At 32.7% G+C, this 25,831-nt stretch overlaps 7 protein-coding genes and 1 long non-coding RNA gene across 14 annotated transcripts; 5 read left to right on the top strand and 3 right to left on the bottom strand.

The window, feature by feature from the left end:
• The first annotated feature begins 494 nt into the window (after nucleotides 1-494).
• Nucleotides 495-983, top strand: LOC128883589 (uncharacterized). The gene is made up of 4 exons (XR_008459061.1): nucleotides 495-561; nucleotides 607-657; nucleotides 704-796; nucleotides 856-983. It is a non-coding gene; the product is annotated as an uncharacterized LOC128883589 (long non-coding RNA).
• A 578-nt stretch (nucleotides 984-1,561) lies between these two features.
• Nucleotides 1,562-4,697, top strand: LOC128883170 (pre-mRNA-splicing factor SLU7-like). 2 transcript variants are annotated; one of them, XM_054135251.1, is made up of 7 exons: nucleotides 1,562-1,699; nucleotides 1,751-2,211; nucleotides 2,302-2,542; nucleotides 2,820-3,141; nucleotides 3,405-3,506; nucleotides 3,564-3,691; nucleotides 3,741-4,394. In XM_054135251.1, the coding sequence occupies exons 2-7, from the start codon at nucleotides 1,776-1,778 to the stop codon at nucleotides 3,916-3,918; spliced, it is 1,407 nt and encodes a 468-aa protein (XP_053991226.1). In that variant the 5' UTR covers nucleotides 1,562-1,699; nucleotides 1,751-1,775; the 3' UTR covers nucleotides 3,919-4,394. The 2 variants fall into 2 exon arrangements, 1 of the variants encoding a protein (XP_053991226.1); XR_008458766.1 differs by adding an exon at nucleotides 4,488-4,697 and having other exon boundaries at nucleotides 1,593-2,211; nucleotides 3,741-4,409.
• A 102-nt stretch (nucleotides 4,698-4,799) lies between these two features.
• On the bottom strand, nucleotides 4,800-8,599 carry LOC128883169 (uncharacterized). Its single transcript, XM_054135250.1, has 10 exons — nucleotides 7,752-8,599; nucleotides 7,308-7,500; nucleotides 7,118-7,241; nucleotides 6,974-7,063; nucleotides 6,824-6,910; nucleotides 6,486-6,765; nucleotides 5,518-5,743; nucleotides 5,299-5,457; nucleotides 5,154-5,246; nucleotides 4,800-5,097 (listed from the first exon to the last, which is right to left on the bottom strand). Exons 1-10 carry the CDS (start codon nucleotides 8,292-8,294, stop codon nucleotides 4,982-4,984), a joined length of 1,911 nt encoding a protein of 636 aa, XP_053991225.1. The 5' UTR covers nucleotides 8,295-8,599; the 3' UTR covers nucleotides 4,800-4,981.
• A 763-nt stretch (nucleotides 8,600-9,362) lies between these two features.
• LOC128883214 (uncharacterized) lies at nucleotides 9,363-13,140 on the top strand. 4 transcript variants are annotated; one of them, XR_008458785.1, is made up of 5 exons: nucleotides 9,363-9,525; nucleotides 9,575-9,802; nucleotides 10,150-10,232; nucleotides 10,281-12,896; nucleotides 13,001-13,140. XR_008458785.1 is itself a non-coding variant. In XM_054135323.1 (4 exons), exons 1-4 carry the CDS (start codon nucleotides 9,436-9,438, stop codon nucleotides 10,311-10,313), a joined length of 405 nt encoding a protein of 134 aa, XP_053991298.1. In that variant the 5' UTR covers nucleotides 9,363-9,435; the 3' UTR covers nucleotides 10,314-10,542. The 4 variants fall into 4 exon arrangements, 2 of the variants coding, with proteins under 2 accessions (XP_053991298.1, XP_053991296.1); XR_008458784.1 differs by lacking the exon at nucleotides 13,001-13,140 and having other exon boundaries at nucleotides 10,281-11,612; nucleotides 11,665-12,810; XM_054135323.1 differs by lacking the exon at nucleotides 13,001-13,140 and having other exon boundaries at nucleotides 10,310-10,542.
• Nucleotides 12,950-15,120, bottom strand: LOC128883211 (telomeric repeat-binding factor 2-interacting protein 1-like). The gene is made up of 8 exons (XM_054135316.1): nucleotides 14,907-15,120; nucleotides 14,796-14,854; nucleotides 14,681-14,739; nucleotides 14,602-14,634; nucleotides 14,344-14,546; nucleotides 14,036-14,288; nucleotides 13,810-13,986; nucleotides 12,950-13,760 (listed from the first exon to the last, which is right to left on the bottom strand). Exons 1-8 carry the CDS (start codon nucleotides 14,980-14,982, stop codon nucleotides 13,685-13,687), a joined length of 936 nt encoding a protein of 311 aa, XP_053991291.1. The 5' UTR covers nucleotides 14,983-15,120; the 3' UTR covers nucleotides 12,950-13,684.
• A 149-nt stretch (nucleotides 15,121-15,269) lies between these two features.
• LOC128883210 (uncharacterized) lies at nucleotides 15,270-17,316 on the top strand. The gene is made up of 6 exons (XM_054135315.1): nucleotides 15,270-16,069; nucleotides 16,208-16,371; nucleotides 16,425-16,560; nucleotides 16,613-16,676; nucleotides 16,773-16,966; nucleotides 17,017-17,316. The coding sequence occupies exons 1-6, from the start codon at nucleotides 15,419-15,421 to the stop codon at nucleotides 17,209-17,211; spliced, it is 1,404 nt and encodes a 467-aa protein (XP_053991290.1). The 5' UTR covers nucleotides 15,270-15,418; the 3' UTR covers nucleotides 17,212-17,316.
• On the bottom strand, nucleotides 17,150-20,177 carry LOC128883207 (uncharacterized). Its single transcript, XM_054135312.1, has 7 exons — nucleotides 20,049-20,177; nucleotides 19,437-19,997; nucleotides 18,655-19,383; nucleotides 18,292-18,537; nucleotides 17,558-18,225; nucleotides 17,348-17,506; nucleotides 17,150-17,292 (listed from the first exon to the last, which is right to left on the bottom strand). Exons 2-6 carry the CDS (start codon nucleotides 19,900-19,902, stop codon nucleotides 17,399-17,401), a joined length of 2,217 nt encoding a protein of 738 aa, XP_053991287.1. The 5' UTR covers nucleotides 19,903-19,997; nucleotides 20,049-20,177; the 3' UTR covers nucleotides 17,150-17,292; nucleotides 17,348-17,398.
• Nucleotides 20,178-20,188: 11 nt separating this feature from the next.
• On the top strand, nucleotides 20,189-25,651 carry LOC128883205 (uncharacterized). 3 transcript variants are annotated; one of them, XR_008458782.1, is made up of 11 exons: nucleotides 20,189-20,367; nucleotides 20,464-20,598; nucleotides 20,650-20,870; nucleotides 20,991-22,099; nucleotides 22,164-22,289; nucleotides 22,339-22,586; nucleotides 22,637-22,692; nucleotides 22,752-22,813; nucleotides 22,869-22,941; nucleotides 22,998-23,295; nucleotides 23,352-23,414. XR_008458782.1 is itself a non-coding variant. In XM_054135310.1 (10 exons), the coding sequence occupies exons 1-10, from the start codon at nucleotides 20,189-20,191 to the stop codon at nucleotides 23,060-23,062; spliced, it is 2,274 nt and encodes a 757-aa protein (XP_053991285.1). In that variant the 3' UTR covers nucleotides 23,063-23,367. The 3 variants fall into 3 exon arrangements, 2 of the variants coding, with proteins under 2 accessions (XP_053991285.1, XP_053991286.1); XM_054135310.1 differs by having other exon boundaries at nucleotides 22,998-23,367; XM_054135311.1 differs by lacking the exons at nucleotides 20,189-20,367; nucleotides 20,464-20,598; nucleotides 20,650-20,870; ... (4 more) ...; nucleotides 22,752-22,813; nucleotides 22,869-22,941 and having other exon boundaries at nucleotides 23,159-23,299; nucleotides 23,352-25,651.
• The last annotated feature ends 180 nt before the right edge of the window (nucleotides 25,652-25,831 follow it).

The following is a 25,831-nucleotide window of genomic DNA, read 5'->3' as shown; positions in this document are numbered from 1 at the left end:
TTTTTTTATTTCAATTGAGAAACGAACATTAAAAAAACTGTGTTTTGCTAATCACTAAAATATCGAAATGAATTTCTTAATCGTTTCATTCAATTAAATTTTTAGAATAAATCAGCTATAATCGGTTTTTGTCAATTATAACAATCCTACTATAATACAAACGGGTAAAGTTCAAATAAAAAGTTAACATAAAATGTAGGAAATTTATGAGTGCTACCGTGTCTAATTGCAATTATGAAATCGCTCTTTTAGATTTCCATTACTAATAACTCATTAAAGAAAAATAACCGGCTTTTATAGGCTACTGATGTACTCTAAGGCTCACTGTTTGATTTCAAAATTATTTACTTTAATTTTTTTTATAACATTGGTAGCACTATTGAGCTCAAGATTCGGAGAACTTAAGTGACAAGACACTCATGCAATACTGTAAAAAAAAACATATCTTTAGTGTAACAAAGCAAATTTTTTTTCTTATTGAAGCAAAAGCACAAAAGGTAGAAAATAAGGTTAAATTCATTTCACATGATATACATAAACAACAATACTACATTGAATGAGGTACATGAAATTAAAGCCTATCTTTGTTTGATTTTTTCACATCAGCAACAAGTTGGAAAATTAAAACGAACTACACAAGTTGATCAAAGTTGAAAGGTGGAAGTTATTTTATTTTCTTATTGTATAATAATGCTTTACACAGTTTCAAAAAATTAAGTTGTCCATTCGTCAATTCTTCATTTGTGAAACTTTTTACGATAATTATGCGCCTTATTATTGAGAGTTATTTTACATGGTAGATAAAAAATGTAATTTAGGAAATCAGTGAGAGTCAATCAAAAACCTGCACAATAGGGTAGTTTCAATAATTGGATGCTATAAAAAGGACTATTGTAGTGGCAACCTTAACGGCAGGAACACCAGTACAAAAATATCAATATGTGAAGAGCTTATTTAGATGTTTGTGAAAAAAAAAAATGTATATTATAGCTTCTTAATCTTAGGACTTTTAGTAAGTTACTGGTATAAGTAAAAATTAACAAAATTGAGTTCCATTTAGCACTAGTTGTATAAGACAAAAAAGAAAAATTTGTTGACGTTTCGTATTGTTAATAAAAATTAAAGATATTAAAAAAGCATCCTTTGTGTTTAAAAAAACTTACTTTATAATAAGGAGAAATCATTACACAACAAATTGTAAAGAAAAAACAAATATTTTTTTTCAATAATGAACTTCAGTATATTTAAATTAAAAAAAAAACGGTTCATCAAAATACCGTTTCTACGCAATAAAATTTAGGTAACACAAGGACTTCAATGTAAAAATGTATTTGTTGAATTCATCATAGCGTTTTGATTTTTCTCAACTTTAGTGAATTCTGGGTGATCTAAAGTATGTGTTTATTAAAAAAATCAAAATGAGAAAATTTTTCATGTGAACAATAAATGATTTCCAGTATCCCATTAAATATTTAAGGCATCGGTTTATTGTTTACTTGCATTAATATTTGTTAGTTTCAAAAAATATGAAACAACGACCAATTTTTCAAGAATTTAGATAGCACTTTAGACGATTTTTGTCAAGTACCACATGAGTTGAGTCTGGTGTTAGCAGTTAAACAGGGTGAAGTTCAGTGAAAAAAATTCGCCATTCGATTTTGCTTTATAATAAAAAATGCGTCATTTCATTCAACCAAAAGTAAAGATGTCCATTTTTTTTTAATAATAAAAAAACAATTTTTTTTAATAGTATTTGATTGAGCAGCTATAGATATATGCCCGTCGGTTCTGAGGTTGTCACAACAAGTAACAATTCAACCCATCAAAATGAGGCATTGTTTTCAAACAACGGACAACTTTCGTTCAATTCACGAGAAGATTCAAAAAAAAAGCGGGAATTAGATGAAGCGAGAAAATCTGGACTTATTCCAGCTGAAAAGGACGAAGAGGGCAGAGACATTAATCCTCATATTCCCCAGTATATCGCGAAGGCTCCTTGGTATTTAAGTCGTGGGCCTGCTCCTTCGTTAAAGCATCAAAGATTTCAAGCAGAACAGCAACGAAATCCCCAAAGATGGTATACCCGTGGTGTCATTCAAACAGACACTCCTTTGAAATTTCGTCAAGGTGCTTGCTCGAATTGCGGAGCGATGACACATGATAAGAAAGAATGTACTGAACGGCCTCGTTTGAAAGGAGCCAAGTGGTCGGGTAAAATTGAAAGAATTAGTCAGCATTATTCATCATATGATTTGTAATGTGTCGACTCATTGTATACTAATAACATTTTTTTCTTTACAGGAGTCAACATTTGTCCAGATGAACTGATTGTAAAAGATAGTTCTGAGTTACAACTTGACTTTGATGGGAAGCGTGATCCATATGGAGGGTATGACCCGGTCACATATCATTTAGTTATTCGTGATTTTGAGCTCCTTGATCAAGAGCGTAAAAGACGCAAAGTTTTAGAACTTCAGGAAAAGGCCATGACACCGAAGGCATTATCTGTCACAAATCCAGTTCCCGGTCATAATGACACTAGGTATGCGGCACTTGTTTTTATAAATTTTTTCTTACCAATCTTAACGTTGAGTTTTGAAATTGAGAATTGTTCTTTGTAATTTTATAACGATATGTTAAGAGAAACTTTTGGTCGCCACGTCATTTATTAATGCCGACTTTACTTACTATCTAAATGAATCTTATATGCTGTAAGAAAAAGAAGTCCTAGTGATTTCTATTTTTTGACTTGATTCCTCATATTCTGAAATTTCTTTTTTCTAAAAACTAGTTCAATACATGAATACGTATTCTTTCAGCCATGATGCAGAAGAGACAGAACGTCTTGAAGGCAACCCAGACGATGATGATGATGTGAAGGTAAAAGAATTTGATCAGACAAATGCCCCGGTCGGAATGAAGGACAATCACACTAGGACAACCACTATGAATTTGCGTATTCGAGAAGATACTGCAAAATACCTTTTTAATTTGGATGTCAATTCGGCATTTTACGATCCGAAGACTCGAAGTATGCGGGACAATCCGATGCGTCACCTGAAGGAATCGGAACAAGGAATTTATAGAGGCGATAATGCTATGCGTTACACTGAAGACAACAAATGTGTCACTAAAATGGAGGTCAGCTTAATAGTCTTTTATTTTTTGGTTTTAACTCAATTTCAAAATCAATTTAAAATCGTTTTCTTCTTTAAAAATCATGCCAGTTACCTTTGAGAATTTTAAATACATGTTCACTATGTATACACTCATTCTTTGTTACAGCTTTTTTGGTCATTTCTCTGCCATTTTAATCGACAATTCGTATTGTATTGCAATAAATTGTCTAATAAACTATTCTTGGAAGCGTGAAACATTAGACAAAACCAAATTATTTATTGTAGATTTTTTCTTGGGAAGCTTACAAACATAATGTTAATGTTCATGCTCAAGCCCAGCCTACTCAACTGGAGTTAATGCATAAAGAATTTCACAGGAAACAACAGGTTACAGGGTTTTATAATTTTCCCAATTTTTTTTGATTACTTTTCTTTTACATTCAGCATTTAGCTGATTTGAAGAAAAAGAATTTACTTACAATATATGGAGGCGCTGAACATCTAGATGTTCCACAAAGCCTTTTGTTATCACAATCTGAAGTTTATCATGAATTCAATCCAACAGATGGCCGGTACGAAAGAAAAATTTCAATCTTTGTTTACCAAGCCTTTTTTTATTAGAGTTAAAACAAAAAAAAGCCAAATAATGATAAAATCGAAATATACGGAAGACGCATTTTTTGGTGAACATACAGCAGTTTGGGGATCCTGGTATAATCAACAAGATGATTCTTGGGGTTATGCTTGCTGTTATGGCAAGGACATCAATTCTCCAGAGTGCTCTGGTGTAGTCTTTTAAATTGGTTGAGGAAGCGAGTATATCTATTTTTTATAATTGATTCTTTCGGTATTTGAGAAAGAAATAGAGTTAATAATAATTATGCCAATAAAAAAAAATTACTCTTAATTGAAAAGAATAATCTTATTGTTTTCTAATGTCCATCCGATGATATGAATGGTTTTTAAGCCTTATCAAGCTACTGGTTCAAATAGATCACTTTGAAGGTGTACGAATACTTTTAGCAAACTTTACTTTGCATCTAAAAAAATTTTGGTTAATAAATACTAGAATTTTTTTAATACGGCATTTTAAAGTGTTCTGATTCTGTCTCGCATGTAATTTGATCTTCATTAAACCCCTTCATGTTGTTTTCCACTGAATTTTGTGGTCTTATTAGATTTAACTAATTAAAACTTTTTTTTAAAATATTTTTTGTTGTAAACATTTGGAAAAAAAAATGTTACTACAATGGTATCGTGCAGAAGCTTATTTCTTTATGAAACATTATGGTACAACATGAATCGTTTTTTTTTTATTTAAAAAATTATACTTCATTAAATTTTTTTTTGGCTTCATTGTTCTTTAAGCAACTAAAAACGTCGAAAGTACTACATTGAAGAGGTAGAACCTAATGAAACGTCGTTCAATAGAATGCCAATTGTTACACTCACCCGGCTAGGTCGTTATAATTGTCACTATGTCAATTATTGAATCATTACAAGCATGGGTTAAATTGTTACTTTTACAATTACACTAAAAAAACTGCACTTTTTAGATGGGGAGAGTGAGGTTTTGTTTGGGTTTCGGTTTATGTAAAAAAAAACAATGGGTTTAAAGCTCCAGTGAAGTTTTGATAAAATAAAATTACGAATTGATAATTCAAGGCAACATATTAAAAAAAAGATTAAAAAAATGTCGTTATCTAGAATGGTAAAATGGTACTTTGTTTGTTCTAATGTAAAGTTGCTAAATGGAAAGGGTAGTCATTATTCACCTTGTTTTTTTTTAATACATTTTAAACAAGAGCTAAATTAATAAGATAAATCTCTACAACCAATACTGAATCAAGAATTGGTACCAATTATAAACTATCTAACGATGTTGAAATGGATTCGGAGACATCGTTCTTCTTCACAGTGAAGTCCTCATTTATGCCATTATCTGAATAATCAGTGTTGTCTTCTTTTTCATTAGTCCCTATAAAAAAAAAATTGGGTTTCTTATAGTAAAGTAAGAAGACTAAGCTACATTACCTAAAAACTGCTGAAGTGTTGATGGAGCCCCATCAAGAGCTTCGTCTTCTGGATGCACATAGATTGATCTACTGGTTTCAGAGGCGCTCGACACTGTACCAAACATATTCATCATTCAAATACAATCAAATGCATAAAGACAAACCTGTTATAGAAAAACTGCATTCAGTGTCAACACCAATAAAGTCATCTGACATGGCAAGGCATTGATACATTTTCTTCCCTGGAGCACCCGCTTGGAATTGCATAGTTTCTGTCCTCGTTCCCGATATACTTTTAATACGCGAATACGAAACGAGGTGGTCTATACAATAAGGGAAACATCGATAATGGACTATAAGCTATCTTGTTATGTATTTTTTACAAGTGGATTTTTCATACACCAACAGCCACCATGTCTCCTCTCTGAAGATAGGGTACAGTGGCGCATGGACTATTAGAGAAGATAGTCTTTTTTCCTCTGGTTGTCGAGAAAGAGTGACTTCAATGGAAATAATATCACCCTCAACAATGATTGGTTCGTCTTTTACAAAAGCTTTGGCTGTAATTGTTAGTATAGGAATGGATATGAGGAACAATTTAACATCTTTCTACGGGTAAAAAGAAAAAATCATAATGTTGTTAAAGAACTAAAATAACGCTACGAGAAAAATATTGAACAAACTTTTGCATGTTAATACTATATTTTACTTCAAAAAATCAAAAAAGAAGAAACATTAACTTAAGGATGTGAGCACGCAAAAACTCATCAAGTTTAGCGAATAAAAGAGTTAAGCAGAGTGGAACTTGAGTGTCAGCTAGAAACGACAAGTTTTTTTATAGTATTGAAATGAGAGAATTGTCTGGTTCCTAATAATACACTCTTCTCACGCATAGTAACAAATAAACTAAGCTTCAGTAACAAATCACTAGCAATGTTGATTGCAATAAACTAACTAGAAATAACAAAAGATGCGGTGAATGTATTAAGAGAGAAAAAAGCAGTGTTTATTTAATAAATTTTTATAAATAGAAAACAACGTTAAATCAAAAACACAATGACAATAAGAGAAAGGAAATGAAAAGACAAGAGAGTTGATGAGTTATACAATAGATTTTCAAAAGAAAAAGTCTCTTTTAAGATAAATCATGGGTCTAATTTTTCTTACGAAAAACTGTAATAGGTTAAAGACTGAATGAGGAGCTGTTGAGATTTTTGTTCAAAAGTTTTTTAAAAAAAAAGATTAAATTTTTTATTCGAAATGCGAAGCGTTATATGCACTAAAAATGATAAGATGAAGAGAATTCATAGCTATTTTACCATCAACGTGTTATTAAAACTGCAAAACGTACGATTTGTTCTGGTAATAAATTCGTAAAAAAATTTTGTATAGAATCATCCGATTGCTTTTCACATAAACTTTTTAAGTCCTTTAATGACTTTCGAGAACGTAAACATTTACGAATAAGTGTTGCGTCAGAATGAGGAATTTGGATATAAGGCGAAGCCAGGCCTGTCAAGTCGACTCCTTGGGCAATCCGACGTCTATATTCTATAAGAGATTGAAGGGTAAGAAACCAATTTTTATAAAATGCAATTTCAATCATGCATAAAGTCAATAAGTCGCTTTTTCTAAAAACAAAAAAAAAAAAATTGAATAAACAAAAAACAAATTTCATTTATTTTTTACTCTAATAAAATATTTAAATCCATATGAAGGTTTTTTGTGAAATAGTGGTGAAGTTTTTGGTGATGTGCTAAAAGTAATGCGTAATTACTGCAATACGCAAATAATTGATTCATCATTTCATAGACCCTGTAGTTTTTAAAACAAATTTACCGAGAAATTAAAGGAGTTGTACAAAGAGTTTTCTTTTTTTGCATATCAAGACAACTGAGTATAGGTTTCATATCTTCATTATCAGAAGGCCTGAAATGACGTGATATTCGCAGAAAATATTGTTAAAACCAAAAAAAAATAGACCTTAAATGAGTCAATTCTTGGCTTTCCGTAGAGGCAGCTATAAGTTCTGGTAAAGCTTTAATACGAGTTCCTTCTTTGAGATGATAAAAACACATTTGTGCAGACTCTATCCTCAAGCCACTGGCTAAATAAATATATATGTCATGATAAGAGGATGGTTAAAAAAATGAAGAACATTAACAGGACTTACGCATAAATGATTTTTGACGGTGATAAAAGAATATGAAAATCCCTGGTACCAGAATGAGCAAAATAAAGCAAAAAAATAAAAGCACCACTAGCTGATAGTTGGGGGAAATTAAAAACTTGGGTAATCCAATACCGATTTTCATTGCTGATGGACCATCTGGATTACCATATTTTTTATAGTTTTCTTTTGCAACCTACAATGAGAAAAATCGTCTACTTATTTAAAGAATCCACCAAAATTTCACATTTATCAATGAATACAAAGAAAGGCTCAAAAAGTGAAAATGACATGTCTTTGATTTGTTGATAATATTTTTTGATCAGTTAAAAACACAAAAATTAAAAGGCTGAAACAGACTTTAATGAAGGATATGTGCCAAATTATTTAAAAAAATGGTCAATTTGAAAACAGTAAGCCATAAGGTTTTTTAAAATTGTAAAGTACCTGATCAGTAAGAGATTCATAAGCTTTTGTTATGAGTATAAAGCGAGCAGAAGATTTGGGATCATTGGGATTTCTATCGGGATGATGCAAACGAGATAATCTTAAGTACGCTTTACGTATAGCGGAAGCTGTGGCAATAGATGATATTTCTAGAATTTCAAAGGGATCAAAAACTTGAACGTGAACTGTGTGGGATAAATGGATGGCCATATATATAAAAATAGACCATAGGACGCTTAAAATAAAAAATTGGCCTATGAAACGAAAAGAAAAAATTAATTGGTAACTAAAAATTTTGGGTTTTAATTTCTTTTTTCGATATTCTTCACATAAAGTGCATTGGCATGTCTGACAATTTTTTTTGTTAAAACTATTTGATGCTGAAAAACATGATTGAAAAAAAAAATTTGAAATGAAAAAATACGACCACATGATGCATATAAATAGCAAAACGCAACCACCGAAGTAAAACGCTGCGGAATCGTCATAGCCCAACAGTCTTTCTGAATCACTTCTAGTAAATGTTTCGCGAAAACCAGACATGGTGAGTTTCTATGTTGAACACCAGAATTAAATACACTCTTATATCAGAAAAATAAAACTAAGAAGAACTTTAAAACCATATCTATTAATAGTTAAACATTAATTTTTGTCGATATGTACCACATCGCTTAATAGGTCCCGAATACTGATCGATTTAAAATACTAGTAACTGCTTTAGCAAATCATGACTAGTATATTTGTATAATGTACAACTATCAAATTTCCTTTATAAGAAAAATCCCTTTATTGTAACATCTTGTCATTCAGGCTTAAAAAGTCGAATTAACGCTCAATTTTAATTTGAAAACGTCTTTATTATGAATCTTGTTTTTTAATGTCTATAACCAAATGAAATAAGTGTTTTATTTAATATTATTATTATTATTATTATTATTATTATTATTATTATTATTATTATTATTATTATTATTATTATTATTATTATTATTATTATTATTATTATTATTATTATTATTATTATTATTATTATTATTATTTCAAATAAAAAAGTAGGATTTTTTTTTTAATTTCGTTTATTTCAAATTCACTCATTTTTAATAATAATGAATCCGCTTCATGGTTTTCTAAGTGATTTTAATTCAATACAAAAAAATGTTCTCACTCAGCACATGAAATCTATTCATGTCAATAAAATAGCTGCGCGGACACGCATTATCTGCATTCAAATATTTTCTAAACTACAGTAGGGGGGAAAATAATCAGGCATTCCATCAATAACTAATATTTTAGGAGAAATTTTATTGGTAAAAATGATCAACAAGGTTTTTTTTTGAAATTTTTTTTTTTTTTTTAAATCAATTAAGCATTTATTGATATGTTTTCCTTAATTTTAGAATTGAAATAAAAATAAAAAAAACTTCATAGATTGTCACTATTTTCAAGTTCACTACACTTTCAAAAATTGAGCAAAACCTTGATATGGACTTAAGAGACAAAAATAATAAATTGCTTCTGCACGTTTAGTAGTCGTTAATAGCATTTGTACCAGTTAATCGTGCACGTACACGTATCGAAAGACCTAATGATTGACACTTAACCAAACATTCAAACCTAGTTCGTTTACCAAATTATTATAACAATAAAGCAGTCCTACCTTTTTTTTTTAAATAATACTTACATTATGGGTAATAAGCAATCCTTAAAAACTCGTCCATATTCACAAAAACAATTCATTACTCAAGCGCATATGGATTGGATGCATCAAATGCAGGTAAACTGACTTTGTTACAATTCATGAATTAAAAACCCAATGAATTTAGAACTTGTTTCTTGAGAAGCCTACTATGACTAAAACTGTGATACTTCCTCCTGGAGTTCATTTAGACGATGAAAGAATTAATGATGGAGTTGTAGTAGCTGAAAGAAAGTACTCTTTGCCTTTAGGAAAATACCCTGAGTGGCCTGAATCAATACCTTTTGAATGTGATGTTGACAAACTTCTTCTACCACCTTGTCAAGGACAAGAACACATGGAAACACATTATGCAGTAAGCCCTACGTTTTTTTCTTCTTCTCTAATAAAAAAATTCGGTTCAACATAACGGTTTCTCTTTGCTTTTCTCTTCTTTTCTAACTTGTGCTCTTTCAATCTCTTTTTAGTTGTATCAACTGCATTTTTTTCTTTAAAAAATTTTATTTTATTGAAATTATTAGACTCTTTTATATTTCCCACGTATATTTCGTCAACGCAGTTTTTATTTATTAAAATTATTAAACTTTTACTTTTTAGTTTCGTCAATTCATATTTAAAAAAATAGTTAAAAAATAGATTAAAATTATTAAAAGTTGTAATAATGAAAAGTATGTGAAAATTGTTTATTTGTATGAGCGATAGGTGTATCCGAACGAATATTTCCCTGAAGTTAGCTGCGCTTATTGTAATGCTAACGTTAATTTATGCAGAAGAACATCTGAAAAGTAAGAGCTTAAAAAAAACAAAATGAAACCTGGTATTTTTTTTTAAAGAAAAAAATCGCCTTCACCAACTGGTGAAGATGAATCTATTAACGATGAGAAAGAGAGTACATATTTTCTCCATAGTAGTGATTCCGTACATTCAAAAACGTTAAGCAAATCAAATCAGTATGAATCCAATCCTTTAGAACTCGATAAGCGAATTGAAATAGCTTCAACCTCATAGTTTTCTTAGAAACCTTGTACTTTATTTGTCACAAGAAACAATTCATTGAAGACTACACACCTTATATAAACTATTATGGATATACTATGTTAGAAGAATACGTCTGAAAACTGTCATACATAAAGCAAATTTTTCATTAAGAAAATTCATGAAAATAGTTGATAGTATGAATCTATAATTTTGTGCTTTTCTGTTTGTCTTAAAATGATACCAACAATAAAGCTAACGAATAGTATTGCTGTGTAATCTTTATTGATTTTTTGTCACCATTCGATTTCAAATAGTTTTACCATTCATCATGTATTTGAAAAAAACACCAACATATTAATTTTTCCTTCAATAGAAGAAAAAAAAAAGAAAAGTTGAAACAAACAAAACCGATAATAATGTTTTTTTTTTTTGATTGGAGTAGATATGAAAAATTTATTATATTTTAAAAAACATGTTAACATTTGTGACGTATATTTTAACTTGATAAGAAAAAGGTAAACACTTATAAAAAAGTAGAAAACGAGTCATTCTATCGAGTCGTTTTATATAAAAAAAAGCAGCATCAGACGTCGGAGACAATCAAAATAACAAAACGGAGGATAACGTTGTACTCAAAAGGAGGTTTCTTTAGAAAAAAGTTAAAATCTTTTCAGATGTCAAATCGTTTATTCTTGAAACTCTTATTTAGAACAAATTAATTTTTTATCCTAAGCACCCACTCAATTTTGTATGCACATAGAAATAAAATAAAGTTAAATCAAGTATGTAGATAGATAGTATACTTGTGTATTTAAATTTAAATTAGTACATTAATATTGGCATGCGGTAGCTGTCGGGAGTTGATGTGAACACAAAGTCACAATGAAATGTTTTACTTGTAGTTTAGTTATTATTTTATGCAAATAAGAATTTTTGTTTTTTCAAACTCTTGGAAAATGAATAAATATTGTGAAAAACGTTATGAAAAAAAATCGACCGTTTCATACACAGCTTCTGTTTTAAATTTTGTTTCTTTTGTTGAATGTCAATTTTTTCCTTGTAATGTTGTCATAGTACAAATCTGTGCTTTATTTCAATCGCAGTTAAAGAGTTACTACAGTATGCCGACATTCTTCATCAAGACGTTGTTACTTTTTCTAGAAAGCTTGGCATATTGTGGAACACTGGTACACCATGAAAACATTTTGTTAATGAGAGAAAATGTTTTATTTTTTTCAGGTCAATGTATATGTTATGCTACCTTGCGCTATTTTCACAATACTGTTTCATTTTCGAAGCCATAGACGGATGGATGTCGCTTTTGTAGGATTTTTAGGGATGATATGTTTAACTTTAACTCATTTTAGTGTTCATCAGTACCCGCAATTGCTTAGCAACAAGTGGTTATTTTTTGACTTGGATTCCTCTGTAGTTTTCTCACTTAATTTTATGGGAACGGTTCTTGTAGTCCTTTCAAATAGCTTGAATAGAAAAATTCATGTTACAACTTTATCTAATAATAACCAGAATGGTTTGTTGTGCACCGAATGGGGAGAAACGGATGCACTGTTAAATTCAGATTTCTATGATTTGGGTGATAATTCTTTGCAAAAAAAATTTTTTTGGGGTAACGAATGACTTCAAAGCTAGTTTCGACACTCGAGATGATTTGAAATGATATTGATTAAGTAGAACGGTTGCTGACATAATTTTTTTATTGAATCAATAACAAAGTCGTGAAGCAGTAAAAAATGAATGTGGCATGCGGAGAAAATTTGAAGGATATTATTAAATGACATGAATTACTTATGGTAGCATTTCGCTTAAGCTTGATCCTTATACCCTGGAATGCTCCGCATGATTAGACAGAAATCTAAGGTTGTAAATAATTTTCTAATGTATTTCAAATAATGCTGAAATAAGACTGCTTAACTAATGAAATTTCTAACATTTTGAGTATTAAGAAAAAACGTACTTGTCGTTTTTCCACACCGTTTCATATTGAAGATATCTCCGAATAGGATCTACACGTAATCGTCTATTGTCTTGCCTACTACTAATAAGGACACCCCTAGTAGCGTAGGCTAAATTTTTCCTCCTCTCTGACAGCTTGTTACTTAATATGGGGTGAATGGTTATGGTTGAATATGGAATTTGACTCAAATCAAGAATATCTTTTGAAAACGGTTTCGAGTTTTTGTCTGACATAGTAAATTAAATTGAATGTTAAGAAACAAATGATGCTAAAAGGTTACGTTGATTTGAAAAGTGTAGTAGTTTTTGCGAATCAATGGATGCAATTATTTTCTTCATAAAAACAAAAATTCAGCATTATTTTTTTTGAAAAACCGAAACGCCATTAATTTGGAAAAAAAAAAAAAAGAACTCACTGGGGTTTCAATCGGAACCCATTCTAAGGAACCGTCGGATGTATCAGAAGAGTAACGTTTCCGTGTTGTCGATTTTTCTAAGTACAGTACCGCGTATTGTTTGACATTGAAAAATAATGAAACCTGTACCCTACTTTGTATATTCCAATTTTCACATGACGTCTTTTTACTGTGATTTGTTTCAGTACTATCCGAATCATTCAAGCGACTGCACAAGCTAGTGTTTTGTGAATTGAAAAACGACTCTGTTTTTGAAATCGTTTGACTTAACTTTTGATTTAATAATTCTATTTCTTTCATTGATTTTAAAAAGTGAAACTAAGGCAGCTGACTGAGAGTGTTGTAAAATACCTCAATGCTACATTCATTGGTAATTTGTCATGAATAAGCTACTCTACTGGATTCACCACTGTACCTTTTCTATTTTCTATCAAGCACAAAAAGAAATCCATACAAGACAATTTTAAGAGTATTGCGAAGCAGGAATCGTTAAAATGTTTGAGATTGATTTTCGACATTTTTGGCGGCTGCCCTAATAGACTAAGTTCCAAAATTTTATTTTGAGTCAACAAAAAGTGTAATTTTGTCTCCAGGAAAAATAGTAATTTTTCAAAATCAAAAAGTTTTACTTTGTAATGTTTAATAAATGCGTGGATGAGTTTGTCAATTGATTCAATTTTTTAATTAAAACAAAAATCATAGAAACGAATGTAACATTGGTTTTGGCTCAAATGAACAATATATTAATTGTTTCTATTGCGGAAAAATAATTCAACGGAATAAGTATTTTAAATAAAAACGTTGCAGGAACATGATAGAATAAAACGGCGTTATTTGATAAATTCAGGTTTTTTTTTTTTTTGAGTGAACTATTCAATTTGAGTGGTTGTGGTGGTATTTGAAAGAAAACTATCAAGTATGGTAGAGGATAACGCTGGCCCTACACTAAAGCGCAACATTTCATTAGGATCCAGAGTTCATGGTGTGCATGTACCGTATCGACGGATTAAAGGGGTGAAATGGGTTTGTCGAAGGAAATAAAACTTTTCCAGGAAACGCACGAAGGGTTGCTGCAATTGATGGCTCATTGGCGAGTATAGAAAGAAGTTGTTGAGGGTCACCCTTAGTGACAAGAAGAATGTCTAGGGTATCGTTCCAGGTGATTCCATAACTAGGACAGAAAAAGTATGAAAATTGACCCTGTTTTTCATTGACCTTACCAAGAAGACACATAATGAAGAAAAGAATATAAAGCATAAGAGACTGAAATCCACATGTTTTCACTAAAACTCTCCAAAACATCATTGTCACAGGTTGGAGGAATTTCAGGAGGTTCAGAATGTTGAGAAAACGTTGAATCATCGTTAGATATCAATTTCGGAAAATTAGAAACGGTTTCAGTTGACAAAGAACAATTAGACAGTTGTAAAGCTTGTAATGATTGGGAATGGTTCTCCGGTTCATTTAAATGACCTAAAGGTATGCTAATGAAACAGGAATCCCCCTTCAAAAAAAAACTAATGATTACAAGATGAATCCAATATGTCATGAGTTTTGGAACAATCTTGTTTCAATTGTTCTGAATGAAGTTCCTGTGACGTCACATTGGAAGACACAGAATAAGATTCCGATGGAGACGGAATCATTTGTAAAGGCGAATTTAACGCGTCGTCCTGTGATTTCGCAAGAGGCTTATGAGTCGAAGATAACCAAGAGATCTTTTTGTCCTGGCTGCAGATACAAAGTGGTCGACACTCTTCTGAAATTATAGTAACAAATTTCTTACGATGTAAGAATTGATTTTTTCAATTTAGAAAGACTGAAAATAGCATTGAATATGAAGATCTGAATGTATAGTATCCTACTTTTTGTATAGGTATCGACGAAACCTGTTACGCATGGACTCTGCACTATGTTGCGTTACCTACGTCAAGTATTAAAGCATTCTAAAAAAAAATTTTTAAATGCTTGCTACATTACACATTTTTTTTCAGCTTCCTTCCATAAGTTAAGAGAAAAGCCCAAGTGACCTTTATTTACTAGTGAAGAATAACAAATGTTACTAAAAATAAATAAAGATAATTTACATACAATAATTGCCTTCAAGTAAAAATTGAACAATAGACAGATCATCTTCTTTTGAATAAGCAAGTCTTGATTTTCCCATTTTTATGAAGCAGTCAGGAAAAAATTGGCATGATAAGTTGAAAAATATACATTGAAAATATCCTAATAGCTATAAAAAATGATTCTATATTAAGTTACAAGGTCATGAAAGACGATATACAAAATAGTGTGAAACAAAGGAATGTTTGTTAAAGTCGCGTCAAAATTAAAGGACAACTTGTTTTTATTACAAACAATTTCCACACCACTTGAAGACTAAACCACAAAATTTTAATTGAATTCACACGTGACTGTTAAAAGATGGAATACTTTTTGAACTAATCGTTCTAATTCAATTAAAAAAAAAAATTTTTTTTTTTAATTGGAGAGTTGAATTTTTTTGACAAGAATTCTAAAAACGTGTTCAGGACAACAGCGATAAAACGTTTGTATAACAGACTATTTGATCTGCAACTGACAGTCTTGTTAACTCTTCAATGACAAAGTCATCAGAAAACATGGAGTATACGGCTAATCATTTCATTCCTTCAAAAATGTGCACGCTTGAAACTTGTCAAGAGAAAGAAGAAGTTAATAAAGCAGATTTTCAATTCAACAATTCAACAAATGATCTTTCCGAATTATCAACGCTTTCAGAAGACAAAAATACCTCCGTTAACCCAATTGAAAGAGTTCATGTTATACCAGTACCTCAAATAAAGCATGTGACTCGTACTGTTTTCATTCCGAAGATTGTGTCTAAAAATACCGAAAAGTCGACTTTCCAGATTCCCACATGTGAAATTTTTTCAAATACAAAAATGTTTTTTCAGAAAGAGTCCTCTATTCGAAAGGAACGTCCTCTGGCTCGAGCTTTAAGTCCACCACTTTTCGTGACTTCAAAAGACGTCTTTTTTAAAGAAAGGAACAAGGAAAAAGGTTTTGATCAAAAGTGTATTAACAGACTTGCTCCATTGAAAGTTTTTTATAAAGTGAAACATGCTCCCAAGTTGAAGAATGTAGACGGGTGTATCGGTTTCTCGAAAAAAACACATTCCTCGCCTAGTTTAATGTCACCATGCCCTACCACGTTTTCTCCTAATCCGTCCAAAGTCACCAGTTTTTCTTTGTCTCAACAATTATCAACAGTAAGAGAAAAGAGTGTCCATACGTAAAAAACACAATCCGTAAAGACATGAAAGTTTGTTACTTAAAAAGCCAAACATTTTTTGACGTGGATTGAAACATTTCTTACTTTCCAACAGCTTTCTTTTCACAACTTTTAGGCAAATCGGGTCAACCATATGAACGTTGCTATATCAAGCCATCCGGTGTATGTGCCGTTTCAACCAAAAGACCCCGTTAGCGTGATTGATTTAACAAGTTGTTCAACTAAAATTGTACACAAACCTTGTGAAAAATTCACAGGACCGACGTTTCGCATTAGTTAGTAAGAAAAATCTTTTACGATTTTTAAATAAGGTGCTATGTTCTTGTGTACAGTCCACAGGTAGATTTGGTCTGCTCAACGGACCACGACTGTACAAGTAAAAACACTACTCGTGAACATCCCGTTGATAAGACTCTTTTTAAGAGAGGTCAGACCAGCATCCAATATGATCCCGTTCCTGAAATAAGGGTGAATCATGTAACGATGACTGACTCATTGAATACAAATGATGTTTTTTTAGATCAACAGTTCTATACAGCAAAATACAGTTGAAGAGTCCCATTCTCCTTCGAATCGCATTCAAGGTACTATTGGCTTATGAAATAGACTTGAGGCAGTTGATACTATAAGACAAATTGAGTTGATGGAAAAGGCAAGGTGAACACTGTTTTTTCCTGTAGAAAATGTGCAGGACCCTTCACCACGGCTTTTCAATACAAAAAGTATATTTGAACATAAAGGCGTTCCACCACCGGTTTTAAACTCAGTGGATTCAATAAACAAAACTAGGTCAGATGAAAAATACGTATTTGAAAACGTGTCTGCACCGCGTCCGCAGTCGTCCTTTGTAAACAACGTGATTTTTAAAGAACAGGTACGAGTTTTTAATATTAAAGTCATTTTGAACCATTTATGAAAATTCAGCCTTTTCAAAAAAGTGTTGAGAAAATTCAGCCTTTTCAAAAAAGCGCTGAGAAGATTCAGCCTTTTTACAAGAATACCGAGAATTTGCGTGTAGGGTTTCATCACACAGTAGGATTCTCGAGTCATACCCCTACTTATTTATGGAAGGTGGCGAGTCAATTATTAGAAAAAAAGAAAATACAATCTTTTTCGTAAAGTTTTTTTTTCAAAATCATTTTTTTAAAAACTTTTTTGATTGTTTATTGACTGTTTGCGGATGTATTCGTTTTATTTTAACTAACAAAACATATTGGGGTGGGTTTCGTATGAATCATGTTACATGTTTTCTTACTCGTGACAGTGAAGATAGTCTTGGGCTTGAGCGAACCTAGTATTTTAAGATCTATTTTGTTGCGTGATCGTAAAAAGTACTCATATCCGGGTCTCTGGAGAATGGAAATGGAGTAGGTTTCTTAATAGAGACAGAGTCTGGCGAATGAACAGACAATATCTAAAATTTAAAAAAGATAAGTAAGACTTTTGAAAACGTAAATTGGCAAACCATTCTTTCCTCGACCCATTGTAACTTTGCATCACTAACTTGAATGATAGTACTAGGCTCAAGTGAATGTTGGAATTGGGATGTTATAAAAAGGTTAGTGAAGCTATTTTTTTTTGATTGGTTAGTAAGCGTTGCATCAATAATGCAGAATATTAAAGATCCACTGGCATCAGCCACACGATAGCACTGTGCGTTTGGTGTGAAACGGGCATATAACTGAGGAGTAAGAAAAAGCTGTTCAAGGACTATACATTTAGGAAGCAGTCGATAGTTTATTTGATTAGGATGAATATCACCTAAATTGTTAACAGTAAAAGACACAGGTGGCGAGGCCGAACTGAAAAGCTGAATGTCATTCGGGCTTAACAAAGATAGAGAGTTGTTTAAATAAGACAGAGTAGGATGGTTGTTATGATTGAGACATGATTTAAAACGGTTTCTCAGCATATTGCCAAAGGTATGGAACAGATAAATTTTTTCGTGAACAATAGGACAAGATTTTTTTAATAAGGTTTCGCCTGTTTTCGTTGGATTCTTTGATTTACTGGAATCATTCAAGGATGAATGTTTTAAGGGATTGTCCGAATGTCGATGACATTCCAATGGCTTGGTGGCGGAATGAATTGAAAGCGATGTCGCATTATGGAACGGAGATTGACTGAAACCATCTTTTGTAAAAGAAAGAAAATTGTTTCAAAAGATTCCAACATTGCTATCAACAGCCAAACGTTCACCTGTTAACTGGTCGTGGCAGAAGTCAGAAGAAGGTAATGAGAAAGGGCTACTGCCCAGTATTTTGCCCACGCCTTTTTGGGGCACTCGGGACGAGAAATCCTTTTCGGAAAAGCAATGAGACACCGAAGAGGTATTTTGGGACACTCGGGACAAGAAACCTTTTTCGGAAAAACAGTGAGGCGTCGAAGAGGCCTTTTGGGACTGAACGGCATTGTGTATCTTATGATCATTTGATACAGCGTTATCTACATAATGGTACATGTTGTATGAATACAAAAATAAAAACAGTGACAGAAAACAGTGACTTTAACGTGAACATGTTGCCAAAACGCTTAAGTTAAAAATATATCAAATAGTGTTACCGAGGATCTGACGCGAATGGATGGAAGCTTTTATAGAAGAATTGAAACAAGGAAGGGTTGGGGATAGGTTGTTACGAGTTGAGTAGGGTAGTGTGAAGCCTTGAAGAGTGCAAGACTCAGATGGGCCATTAAGGCACTCATAAGTGGTATGAGAATTCGTATGATTAAACTGTAATTCAGTTGGACGCGGACTTGACTGGTAAGGATCTATTAAAGGTGCATCATTCACAAGTTGAGGTTGAGATGAAGAGGTGTGATGATCCCATTCACGTACAGTTTCAAAGGTACTGCCGCTAAATTTTTCTGAATGATTTGATAAGTAATTTTGAAATAATGAAATGAGAATTCGATCAATTGGTTTGGTCGGCCCCTGTTGATTTTTATAAAGTTCGTCTAGTAAATGTTGAACGAGAGCCGTATTTCGTTCTTTTTCTAATAATGCTTCAACAGTTTGTATTTGATTCCAATCCTCTTCAGATATCCCTAACAACTGATGACATTGTTCAGAATCACCTATGGTAGAATCTTCGAACACTTTCGAAACCTTGGCATTTAAAAAGGGTCTAAAGTCATTCGTTTTTGAAAAAGTCAAAGAAGACTGCTTGGAAGAAGTGGTAGGGGACTGTGAAAGAACGCGCGGAAGCTTTCTTTTTTTTAAACAATGGGAAGAGTGTTGAGTCACGTCTTTTTGAAAATTGTTGTTACAATGGTCTAGTTGACGTCTTTTGTCTGAATGAAAAAACCAGTATTGCATTTTTTTTTATAAAACAAAAAAATAGTACCTTTTGAAAAATCGATTGCGCTTTTCACATTTTCATGACGACGAGTGAATTGAAGATTTGGATGTAAAATGTCATTAGCTGGAACTATATTTTTCGTTATGGATTCGTTTGTATAGGAAAGTTCTTGATGAATCCTCTTTTTTTCTTTATCCAAATGATTCCAATTAGCATTCTCTTGAAAAAGTAAGGTGTGAGTGGGAACAGTCGACGGGCACTGTTGAACTTGACGATGAGTCTGTTCAGTTTCAGATAGGCATGGCCTTACGTTGTTATACTCGTGTGACGCTGTTTTTAAAGGGTGCGCATACATTGTAGAAGAAAAAAAGTTTTGATTCTCTTGATAAGGCCAATGAGTCGATTTGTTATTATTTTGATAAAGAGTGTGTGAGTTGTTAGTGTAAGGTGACACTGGTTGATTTGACTGTAAATGAAATTTTTGAAAATCCTTAGTGTACATTTGACGCATTTTTGTTTTAACGAAATTATAAATACAGCGTCATCATGAATGAAGATCGATGAATTGATACTAGGTTGGAACCCGAAAAGCTTTTGTTACGTTTTCTAAAATATTTGACAGTAAGGAATGGAAGGGTTTTTTAAAGTCGCACTAACGTATTGTTGGTAGAGAGACATTTCAAATTAAAAATTGAAACGCTAATATTGGAATCATGTGTAGTTTGTTTTTATACAATCGAAAAAAAAATCAACAAGCAAATTAAACAATTAGACTCTTTGTGTGACGCGAAAACAAAATGTTAACAAGACTGAAATACTGTGACACTGAGACTTCAGAAATGAGGTTGAGTAGTTTGAAATGTTGGTATGTTCATTGTATTGAAATCAGGATGCGTCTTAAAGTTGAAGCTTTTTACGAGCAAAAAATTTTCAAAAAAAGCGTTGTTTTGATTCCACCTTTTATTCAAACAATTCGGTATAAAATGTTTTGACGTGATGGTTGTAGTCATGATAAAAAATGTGGTTGATTTGCTTAAGGGTTGTTTTTAAAGAAAAATTGTGAATGTTTTAGAAAACTTCAGGAATATCTTATCGCACACTTATATAATACTGTTTCTTTGTCGTCGGAAATTTTTTTAACACTCGATAATTTTTCCCTAGATATAAACAATCCAATTACCATATTATCGCATGATGATGTGATTAGGTAAGAAACTCAATGAAAAAGATTTTTGTTTTTTTAATGCCTTGACGTTAGAATTGATGTCAACGCGAAATACGAATATACAAGAGTAAAGGAAACCAATGGTGTTCATGCGTCAACACTCTTCTCTTCGTCAAAAAATTGTTTTGTTGATGAGAATTCTGAAACTAATAATAAAAATGGGGGAAATCTTCTAACTGTATCAGGCACGACTGCATCACTTGTTCCGGGTCATACGATCAGCACCAATGCTACAATGGAACCTTTCACTCACAGTAAGAGTGACTTGGTCTTGAAAACGACATTACTAATATGTTTTTCTGCGAGTTGCCTAATAATATGCATGCGTTTTGAGATGATTACGTTCAATACTTCTGCTTGTTTTTGTTAAATAGGTATATCAACACCCTCAAAGGTGGTACCCATCAATACGACGTTCAAATATGGAGGAAAGGCTAAAATGAAGAAAAAATGTTTCGCTCACTTACCAATCGGTAGAACCTTAAAGAGTTCGACTTTCAAACCAGATACAGTCAAGGTTTTACGGAAACCGCGTCAGGGCTTCATGACTCGAAAAAAGAAAGTCAGCAGAAAAAAAAAGATTCATGTTTTTTCTACGACTAGACAAGAGAGTGAAAAAAAAAAAGCAGTTTTTGAAAAAGGACACTTGGCATGTTTGAGTTCATTCACTTGCTCATCAACCCATGACAATGATTTCGTTGAATCCACTTGTTTGAACTCACCTTGTACTAGTCATCTTGCGACAAAATTCAATAGATCGGAAATGTTTAAAGACAACGTACCTCATTCTGATCAAGTGACTGGTAATACACATTTCTGCGATAGGACTTGTCACATACAAATTTACGCTAATGAGCGCATGCATTGTGAAAATGCCAAAAAAAACCCTGGCAAAGTTTCTACACAATCTATCACTCAAAATGGTAAAAAGATTGATCAAAGCAACCGTTACCGTAACTCGGTCGGTACAAGATCTACAAATGGCAATGTACAAACGAATGTTATTGAAACGAGTAGTACCTGCCACGATTCCAGTAGTAGCGAGGCAAGTCGTCGGAATGACAGTGGGAGATTGAGTCAAAGTAGTAGCGGTAGTACGAGAGGAAGTAATACAAGTAGTGATAGTACAAGGGGGAGCAGTAGTAGCTCAAATACCAGTCGTAGTAGTGGTAGTAGTAGTAGTAATAGTAGTAGTCCAATTACTCGTCGTCGTCGTCGTGATGAGTCCTTGATCGGTGAGAGTAATCAAAGGCAAGGTCCTACTAAAACAGAAAACACAGATGTGAAAGATCAGCCGCGTCACTGTAGTCGTCACGACACTGTTCACACGACACATGATAAATGGGTGACTAACAAGCCGACTTTAAAAATGGTGAAAATTGGAAGAAGGTCCGATTCGCATTTTAATATCTCTGTGGGAGACCAAATTTCTTATAATGTCGTTTCTTTAAATGAAGGGTGTCCCGAAATGAGTGATACATTGGTACGTTACAAAATAAAAGCAGTCACGTTTTTTGTTAAAGAATACATGAAGACACTCTTTTCAGTCAGGAGAAGTGGTAGAAATCACGACGGATCCCAATCTTGACGAGAAGGATGCTTATGTGTATCTGAAATCGTTGCACGCTCCAATTGAGAAAGTATCACGTTATTCTTTTTTCAATCTCATGAATGTAAACGAGTCGCTAAAAGGTTCACTTGAAAAATTTATAACATTACTAGATACGTCAGCTTAAGGCACAAGAGAGTATAAAAGTCACCGAGTGGAATTCTGGTGAAAACACTTGTGAAGACAATTTTTCAAAATCCTCCAATGTTTCGGCGTGTGCCTCTTATACACAGCATCACGCTGTGTTAGGTGACGTTGAAATACCATGTTCTTTTACGAACGACCAAATCAATCATTTGATAGAAACAAAAATATCAGCTGTAAGAAGCGCCTTACGACGACAAATTGATTTTTATTTTAGGTACCGTTTTTAATAAAAAGCTAGCGTCACGATTTTTTTTTTTTTATTAGTGACAAAAATTATTGGCACGATAAATTTCTTCAATCAAGAAAAGATAAGGAAGACTGTAAGTCGTTTTCTCGAGTGTTGACAATATGTTTTATGAGTGTTTTTTGATTATTTTAGGGATTCCTTTAGTGTTAGTGGCCAGTTTTAACCGTATACGTCGACTTACTACCAACCTTGAGGTGAGAACAAGTTTCTTTTGTACAAGTGGAGTGTGCTATCAATGGTATTTTTTAGTTTATTAAATCCTGCGTAAAGGATTTACTTCATGTGGAAATTTCTAATTGTCAAACAAAGCTTCGTCGAAAAGGTACGTTGTTCAAGCTTTCAACCCCATGAGAACATACATGCATGCTGTTGTATCAGATGTGAACGGGAAAATGACTAAACGGGAACGTTATAATCCACATCGTATAAAAGCGACAGCTTAAAATTTCAAATTATAAACGATTTCTTTTATGACATTGAATGTAAAAGGTTTTGTGTTTTTTTTAAGTGAATTCATTTTATTAAAAAAAAACGTGAATGAATGGTATTCCCTTTTGTATTAGTTGTGTCTTTATGGTTGATATTGTTCTCAAAACAAGTTTCTTTACAACACTTCTTAAACCCTTATGAAAGCCATGCTGGTCTTGATGACACGGGGGTCACATTGTTTATCAATGTAGGTGAGTCCAGTATATCTACAGACTATTTTACGGAAACATGTCACTATTCCAGCTATTATTTAGATCAACTACAATTATTTCAATTTGCTCCTGAATTTTTTTCATTTTTACATCAAGTTTGTATAACGGAACGATTGCCTACAACAATGTATACGTTACTACCAGGCATTGTGAAAGCATCCAAAGCCTTACCAAAATGGTATCAAATTCATATAATGATGGATTTGTTAAATGAAAACTTAAGAAAAACGACTGACCAAAATAATCTCCTATGGATTCTTATCAATGATATTGTTACCCTCGTTTTGGATGAAATTGATAATTTAGTGAAAGTGGAATGGAGTCATCCAGATCTTTGCCGCTCTTCATCTCTTTATACGCAACCAGCATTAATTAAGAGTCTTTCTTTAATTTTAAAAGCACTTGATCCTTGTGTTACCATATGTCATAATGTAAGAGTTAATCTTAAAAAATTACAGAGCGTTTTAGAGATGCTACCAACTTACTGGAATTTCCTAGTGAACAAGTATCAATTGGGTACTATAACAGAACCACCAGAAAACGCAATAGTTGGGGAAAGATTGTCCCGACCGATTCATTTCATGAATGGAGATATACAAGAAATTTCTTTTTATGATCAAAAAACGGCGAGAAAAGCACACGCTATTTTACTTGAGAATATTGCACAAGACAATAAATGGGTTCATTTTTCAATTCAAGATTATTTTTCATTGTATAAATATTCGCAAGCAGTGAGAATGGATGGTTTACCTTCCGTTTCAGAGTTTTCAACCCCTTTTAAACTGCACCTATCTATTCATTTAAAAGCCCAAGCGTCCTTAAAAACATTTGATTCCATTTCCATTTCGTTTCCTACTTTATCACAAGAAGATTTCAAACGTTTCATTTTACATCATCATAATATTTTATCATTAATTCCTCAATTTTTAAAGGAGAATTTCGAGTTGATTTTTTCTCTTCTACCTAATAGTCTTCAAGTTGAAATGACCAAAACGCCTCGTAGTATTAAGGGTTATCTTCAACATTCTTTACTTTGTTCTTCAAGTGTAACGACTGATGACAATCCTTTTAAAATTAAAGTATCGTCCCGAATTTCTCTCGTTTTTCCTGAATTTTTCAATTACCCTATTCACCTTGCCACTCAGTTAATTAATGATTCTACAAAAACTTCCCTTTTAGACAATATGCCAATTCAAGATATTGTTCAATTTTATACCTCGTATTTTATGAAAGGTCTCACTGAATCTTCGATAACATCCAATCGTTCAACATTAATTTTTTGTGAAACACCCATAATAGAACCCAGCTACCAAAAGTTTAAGAATATCATTTACCCAGCAGCAATGCGAAAAGACAATCCGAGTCACGTTGTATGGCCTTTATGCTTTCAAAAATTTACTGAAAACACGCAGTTTGTTATCACAACTGTTAAGTCTGATCCTCCTTTAACGGTTGGCACTCGAAAATTGTCTACTGTACTCAATGGTGCAACAAGTTCACACCAATCTTTTGATGAAAGTGATTCCGATGCAAACAACACCCACTTAGTAAACCCATCACCCACGACATTACCTAAAACACCAGGTTTATTAAGACAAACTCCAAAAAACCAATTACCCAGTCACGAGACGCTACTAGCCTCACAACAACATCATTCGTTTTCTACCTTCAGAAAAAAATCGGTTCCCAAGCCCCGTTATGTAACGGATGATTGGCTACTTACTGACACGCAGAGAGCCAAGTCGAAATCAATGCCCTTCAATGTTCAATCTATCTTCTTACAAACAAAAGATACCATAAATCATCCTTCACTTACTTCACCAACACCCTTTTTTTTTCAACTTCCTTCACATGATCAAACACTACCTGTGGAATCTTTGAGTGAACCATTGGGACCGCCAACTCAACCCTGTTTGTCGAGTGATCACAAACAGCCATCTGTCGTAGCCCCTCGTTCGCTTGATCCACATGTCTCTCAATCAAACGATTTTTCTCATATGGCTACGCCATCTGGAATAGTTGAAGAAACTATTCTTGTTTGTAAAGTTTGAATGTTGCCATTTTTATTAATATCTCTTACAGAGGAGACCATAATGTAAAAGCGTGACTCTTCAAATAATCTTGTATGATTTGGGTCATATTTTTATCTTAAAGGAAACAAAAATTTTAGCTTTAAGATTAAATTTATCCATTACATTTTTATTGAGTCCATAGGTTTTTCGAAACTGACCTTTCACACTTTGTTGTGTGGAGCGCGCAATCAGCTCCTTTTAAATAACCGTGACTCAAAAACATCCAATCGCTTTCATGAACAAATTTGTTGATGCATATTGAGTATAGAAAAACTAAAATACTTGTTTAATGTTTCTTATGTTTCATCTTTTTTAAAAAGACAACCAAATTAAATCCGAGTAAGAAATTAAAGAGCCACTCGAAAATGTACGTTTTCACCGTAAACCCATTGATCCCCTATGTTGTATTCGACATGGAAAAAAAAAATACAGCTAGTGA

The sequence above is a fragment of the Hylaeus volcanicus genome, unplaced genomic scaffold (genome assembly GCF_026283585.1).
Source record: "Hylaeus volcanicus isolate JK05 unplaced genomic scaffold, UHH_iyHylVolc1.0_haploid 12221, whole genome shotgun sequence".
NCBI lineage: Eukaryota > Metazoa > Arthropoda > Insecta > Hymenoptera > Colletidae > Hylaeus > Hylaeus volcanicus.
Note: the sequence above shows the minus strand (reverse complement) of the source record. Positions and strands in the feature narration are given on the sequence as shown.

Excerpts from the sequence above, each read along its gene's own strand:
- LOC128883211 (XM_054135316.1), bottom strand. The coding sequence starts at position 14,982 with ATGGGAAAATCAAGACTTGCTTATTCAAAAGAAGATGATCTGTCTATT. Across the intron at positions 14,855-14,906 it reads TTTACTTGAAGGCAATTATT|TAAATAAAGGTCACTTGGGC; the intron begins GTATGTAAATTA and ends ATTCTTCACTAG. Across the intron at positions 14,635-14,680 it reads CGTCGATACCTATACAAAAA|TCTTTCTAAATTGAAAAAAT; the intron begins GTAGGATACTAT and ends TGCTATTTTCAG.
- LOC128883205 (XM_054135310.1), top strand. The coding sequence starts at position 20,189 with ATGTTAACAAGACTGAAATACTGTGACACTGAGACTTCAGAAATGAGG. Across the intron at positions 20,368-20,463 it reads CCTTTTATTCAAACAATTCG|AAAACTTCAGGAATATCTTA; the intron begins GTATAAAATGTT and ends TGAATGTTTTAG. Across the intron at positions 22,100-22,163 it reads CCGAAATGAGTGATACATTG|TCAGGAGAAGTGGTAGAAAT; the intron begins GTACGTTACAAA and ends CACTCTTTTCAG.
- LOC128883170 (XM_054135251.1), top strand. The coding sequence starts at position 1,776 with ATGCCCGTCGGTTCTGAGGTTGTCACAACAAGTAACAATTCAACCCAT. Across the intron at positions 2,212-2,301 it reads GAAAGGAGCCAAGTGGTCGG|GAGTCAACATTTGTCCAGAT; the intron begins GTAAAATTGAAA and ends TTTTCTTTACAG. Across the intron at positions 2,543-2,819 it reads CCCGGTCATAATGACACTAG|CCATGATGCAGAAGAGACAG; the intron begins GTATGCGGCACT and ends GTATTCTTTCAG.
- LOC128883210 (XM_054135315.1), top strand. The coding sequence starts at position 15,419 with ATGACAAAGTCATCAGAAAACATGGAGTATACGGCTAATCATTTCATT. Across the intron at positions 16,372-16,424 it reads CCGACGTTTCGCATTAGTTA|TCCACAGGTAGATTTGGTCT; the intron begins GTAAGAAAAATC and ends TCTTGTGTACAG. Across the intron at positions 16,967-17,016 it reads ACGTGATTTTTAAAGAACAG|CCTTTTCAAAAAAGTGTTGA; the intron begins GTACGAGTTTTT and ends ATGAAAATTCAG.
- LOC128883214 (XM_054135321.1), top strand. The coding sequence starts at position 9,436 with ATGGGTAATAAGCAATCCTTAAAAACTCGTCCATATTCACAAAAACAA. Across the intron at positions 9,526-9,574 it reads ATTGGATGCATCAAATGCAG|AACTTGTTTCTTGAGAAGCC; the intron begins GTAAACTGACTT and ends CAATGAATTTAG. Across the intron at positions 9,803-10,149 it reads ACATGGAAACACATTATGCA|GTGTATCCGAACGAATATTT; the intron begins GTAAGCCCTACG and ends TATGAGCGATAG.
- LOC128883207 (XM_054135312.1), bottom strand. The coding sequence starts at position 19,902 with ATGCGTCAAATGTACACTAAGGATTTTCAAAAATTTCATTTACAGTCA. Across the intron at positions 18,538-18,654 it reads CCATTCGCGTCAGATCCTCG|ATAACGCTGTATCAAATGAT; the intron begins GTAACACTATTT and ends ACCATTATGTAG. Across the intron at positions 18,226-18,291 it reads CTGCCACGACCAGTTAACAG|ATGGTTTCAGTCAATCTCCG; the intron begins GTGAACGTTTGG and ends CTTTTACAAAAG.
- LOC128883169 (XM_054135250.1), bottom strand. The coding sequence starts at position 8,294 with ATGTCTGGTTTTCGCGAAACATTTACTAGAAGTGATTCAGAAAGACTG. Across the intron at positions 6,911-6,973 it reads ACAACTCCTTTAATTTCTCG|TAATTACGCATTACTTTTAG; the intron begins GTAAATTTGTTT and ends TGCGTATTGCAG. Across the intron at positions 5,458-5,517 it reads GGTGTATGAAAAATCCACTT|ACCACCTCGTTTCGTATTCG; the intron begins GTAAAAAATACA and ends CTTATTGTATAG.